Source organism: Pteropus vampyrus, unplaced genomic scaffold, assembly GCF_000151845.1.
Source record: "Pteropus vampyrus isolate Shadow unplaced genomic scaffold, Pvam_2.0 Scaffold149, whole genome shotgun sequence".
Taxonomy (NCBI): domain Eukaryota; kingdom Metazoa; phylum Chordata; class Mammalia; order Chiroptera; family Pteropodidae; genus Pteropus; species Pteropus vampyrus.
Genome location: NW_011888930.1, coordinates 1,607,567 through 1,612,484, shown reverse-complemented (window position 1 = coordinate 1,612,484; position 4,918 = coordinate 1,607,567). Strand labels below are relative to the sequence as shown.

At 41.9% G+C, this 4,918-nt stretch overlaps 1 protein-coding gene across 1 annotated transcript in view; it reads left to right on the top strand.

Moving 5' to 3' along the window:
• Positions 1-3,304: 3,304 nt before the first annotated feature.
• ABRA (actin binding Rho activating protein) overlaps positions 3,305-4,918 on the top strand; it is a 13,031-nt gene continuing 11,417 nt past the window's right edge. Inside the window, exon 1 of the mRNA XM_011369451.2 lies at positions 3,305-3,984. Coding sequence (XP_011367753.1) covers positions 3,320-3,984 — 665 coding nt within the window. The 5' untranslated portion in view covers positions 3,305-3,319. The remainder of the gene's footprint in view (positions 3,985-4,918) is intronic.

Below are 4,918 nucleotides of genomic sequence, written 5' to 3'. Positions count from 1 at the left end.
AATGAGTCCCATTTGATAAAACACAAAACGTGGATTCCTGAGCCAGATGTTCTTCACAGAGTAGCTCCAACTTACTTCTTCAAAGGCACCATGTCCTTGTCCCATAAACATGGTGTGCTCTTCTGTAAAGGTCATAAACTAGGCCCTAAAACAGAATTTGGCCCAAAGATATGCTACACTGTGTTGATTACTATCGTGGGTGTATGGGAGAGACTGTGTGTATGTGTGTGTATTAACTGTCACCATTTAAAGAGTTGGGAGAGTTCATGTAAAAATCCACATCTCTAACTTCCCTTGAAATGTTATTTGACCACCCCGTGTGGTGCTCCCAACCCAACTCACCTCACACGTTTAAGTGACCTGCATGACCCTGTAGGCATTTGAGTTTGTGATCTTTATTCTAGACTATTAGATGGTCTCTAAGGGTACCTACTATGTGTCTTCATGCCTTTGCAACTTCGTTTCTATTGTTCCTTCAGATTAGAGTAACTTGTCTCCACCTGGCAAAGTTCTCCTTATCTTTTAAGGACCAGATAAAGGATTACCATTCCTGTGAACTTTTCCCAACAAAATCAGCCACACTTTGCTCAATGATCCCATAACCTTTACTTTTCTAATGTAGCTCTCTCCAAGCTATTAAAGGTAGTTGTATGCATGTCTTCTCCTGGCTACATCGGGAAAACCTTGAAAGTGGGTTCTGTTTTGTTCAACTTTATACCTTCTCCCACTTTGAATACCATCGTGCCTCATGCATTGTGTACATTCCACAAGGATGGAGTAAATTCAGTTGAAATCAGAAGCTTTTTTTGTTCTCCATTAAAGTCTTTTCATTCCCACTTTTCTGAAACTAAACAGGTAAAGGACTTATTAATTTATGTAGAAAGGATCGAAAAATTATGGTTTCACATGAGCTTTGAACAAATGTAGGTTTACAAAGTCTATTTAATAAGATTATAAAGTCGATTATGAGGGTTGGCTCTACTCAACTTCCAAGTGTACCACACAGAGAAGTATGGAAATACAGCTCCCTCCCCTTCCTAGTAGTGCCCACATAATCTAATAATAATTACTATTTTCACACTTATGAGAAATTGCTTAGGTGGTAGTGACTTCATCAATCAGGTCTGCATCTTCACCTACAGTTTCTAATCTCATAGTTTTATAGCAAACTCACATTGTAAACTACTTCTTACTTCACTAGGCCTTTGTTTTTGAGACTTTATTTTTATCTTTTAGACTGTCTTGTAAAGTAGAATACTATACTCTGAAGAATCTAGATCTAGGTTGAAAAAGAAGATAAAACATTTGTATAGTAATCAAAAGATGCACAGTCGGTAGCATACAGACCCTGCTTTAGGAAAGGAAAGCTTACTCTCTTTGCAGAAGTATGAATGAAAAACCACGGTTGCCATGGAAGCAAAATCTCAAAAAGAATAACCAGATTCTTTTAGGAGCTGCCTCTGTTTTTTGCCAAGACTGTCTGCTGACAGCCCCAGGCCCCAGGCAGCTGACTGCAATGCTGCTTAATAAGTGAAAGACTAATAACGTTTTGCTGTCTCCATTTGTTCTCCCTCTATCAGAACTGAATGTGGAGCAGGTGTGGGAAGGGAAGCAGAAAAATCCCTTTGAAAATCATCAATTAGCCTGATGCTGGGTTGAGTTTATGGGCATCTCTGAGGAACCCATTCCTTCCCACGGCGCTCCAAGCGGGATCAAGGGAATCCAAACAGGAGCCCAACGGTCTGCAGTGTATCTACATTCCAAGAAAGAATGCCGAAAATTTCAAACTCAGATTTAAATCTTTGTTTGTAATAGTATCCTATTTTTGTGATCCAATTTCCTCTTAATTAATCAAGTGGGATTTTGTCTCTGCATCCTCGGACCTCAGTTAACATTATCAGATAATATTGAACTCTGAAACACATCTGACAGATTTCTAGATAGAGTATTAAATCATCTCCCAAATTGTTTTAATCTTAGGAGGTAAATGACCTACGTGATGAAAAACTGACAGCATTTTTTTTCACAATAAATTGGTCACGCCCTCAGAAGTAATTAACTTTCATACCGCTGTTTATGCTCTTAGCAATTTTCAATTAGTATGGTTAACTGTATGTCAAGATTGGGGGAAAGGATACAGTATGAAACTCTATAGAACTGCTATGCAAAAAAAATTCTATTTATCTTACTTTAAAAAATTATTCAGTGCTGAGCTCTGAGTATCTTTATCTAGTTCAGTATACCTCATATATGGTTCTTTTTCTGTCCGCGTGACCTATCTATCAGTCCTTTTTAAAAAAACTATATTTTGGTCTTTGTTCTGAGACTTGGAGGAGTGGCTTTTTCTGCACGCACCCAAAGGCCTGCCAAGGAAGGTCATGTTATTAAAAACAGAAGGTCAGACAGGGATTGTTTCTGATAACATTCACTTATTTTGTCTTTAAATGGTCTTTTAAAATGAAATATTTGACAGGACTTATTGTAATAATAATCTATGAAATTTAATGTGTGTAGATCTTAATTTGAAATTTTAAAATATAATTGGACCAAAATTTTGACCCTCCTCTTATGATTTTAATATGACTTGTCTGTATAATAATGTGAATCTGGGATTAGAACATGTGCCCTTGTCACCCCCTTTATCTGGGCCTCAATGTCCTCATCTGGAAAATGAAGGTTGGATAAGGTGACGTGTATGGTCTATACTGAACAAGGTTGAAGACAAAAGAAAAAGGCAACTTAAGGACCTTTGATAACTGGGATGAAAAGAGGCACAAGCTTTGAATAAGACAGATTTGGGTTTGAATCTCAGATAGTATTAGCCACAGGATTTTATTTATTTAGATTTCATTGTACTCAGTTATAAAATGGGACTAATTAAGAGCTACCCTGAAGGCTGTTGAGGTTTAAATGAGAACACTCCCATAATGTTCCCAGCACAGTTTGTACACATATTTTATGCTTCTATAAATGGTAGGGCCATATTTTAAGGTCAAGAAAAACATAAGGCTAAACACATGATCAGATCTAGTAATTTCCACTCTGGCACTTGGAGAAGAAAGAGAGTGAGCATATCACTGTCCTTTACCAGCAGAGATGTCCCTCTGCTGTGATGAAACTGGAGCCGTCAGGGTTTAAAAAAAGAACACCATCAGGGGGAAGGCACTACCTCTTGGCAAGAAATGCTGAATGTAGTTTCTACCGTCACCAAACTCGTTTCTCATCCCACACCCTTCCTCTATTTAAATCCCGGGCACCCGTCGAGTCCGCGCTCATTTTAGCTAGTGCCCAGACTATCAGCGGAGAAGAGAAGGGTAGCATGTCTCCGGGAGAAAAGGAAAGAGAGGGGCCGGCTAAGAGTGCCCTCCGGAAGATCCACACAGCCACCCTGGTGATTAGCTTGGCCCGAGGCTGGCAGCAGTGGGCAAATGAGAACAGCACCAGGCAGGCCCAGGAGCCCACAGGCTGGATGCCGGGAGGGACTGAGGACCCACCCGAAAATCTTAAACCAGTGATACACCCCACTCCTCACCAGAAAGCTCAGAGGGCCCCAAATTCTCCCTCCCAAAAGCCAGAGAAACATGGAGATGGACAGAGCTCAGAGGAAGAGACTGAGGTCTCTCACATCAAAAGGAAAGAGGTGACCAAGACCATTGTCAGCAAAGCTTATGAGAGAGGAGGGGATGTGAGCCACCTGAGTCACAGATACGAGAAAGACGGTGGCACACCTGAACCTGGGCAGCCAGAGGATGACATTGACAGACTCCTCCACGGCCATGGCTCCCCGACGCGGAGGAGAAAATGCGGAAACCTGGTATCCGAGCTGACCAAAGGCTGGAAGGAGATGGAGCAGGAGGAGCCCAAGTGGAGGAGTGACAGCATAGATACCGAGGACAGCGGCTACGAAGGGGAGGCCGAGGACAGGCCCGAGCAGGACGGAGAGCAGGTGGCCGCTGCCAGAATCAAACGGCCCGCGCCCTCCCAGTAAGTGCGAACGCGAACGCGTCCTTCGCCTCCTGGGGCTGCTATTGAGCCAGCCGCCTCCGGGAACCGGAGAGCCGGGAGTCCTACGAAAGTTAGATCTAAGATGTCTTAAATCCTACTAGAGACCGAGCAGGCGGCGGTCCCGCGGGCAGGGCAGGTCCCGGGGCTGGAGGGGCAGTGCCGAGCTCGAACAGGGGCTTTGGGTAGCCGGCCGGCACTATTTGGTTTCTCCTTTCTGTTTGAACTGAACACTCGAATTTTAATCTCAATAGAAATGAAACCACCAGAGAGAGATGAGTAATTCGGGTAAATTTTTAAAGTTGGTTCTCTAATGAGTAGCAGATTGGCTTATTTCTCTGCAGAGAAAAGTGCTTGCTGTTAGATTGTAGAAACTTTTTCTTTGTCCCAAATCAGTCTAAATTATATCAGGAGACGCATCTACCCAAAGAATGCCCATGGAACACAGGTTTCCAGGATCTTGTAAACCGGCGGGAAGCTGCTATCCAACCTGACAGCAGGCTCAGAAGTCAGACAGATCCAAGTTCAAATGGCAGCTCTACCCAGACTATAGTTAACAATACCGTATTGGATACTTGAAAGCTACTAAGAGAGTAAATCTTAAATATTACACACACACACATCTGATGATTTTTCTAACTAAGCCCATTTCTTCTTTTGTAAAATGATGGCAATAGTAACCCTTTGTGAAAAATGCTACTGTATTGGGAGAAGTAAATGAGATTACAGCTGCCAGACACTTAGCACAATGCCCACCACATATGATCAGTCTATGAAAGCTGTTATTGTTCATATAGATTCTATTATTTAGCAATTTGTCAGACTTTCAGAAAAAACATTTACCCTATTTGCAAACAAAACAGAAGTGCTATTAAAGCTGGGTAATTAAAATCCTAAAACATTTAGATGTTAACTA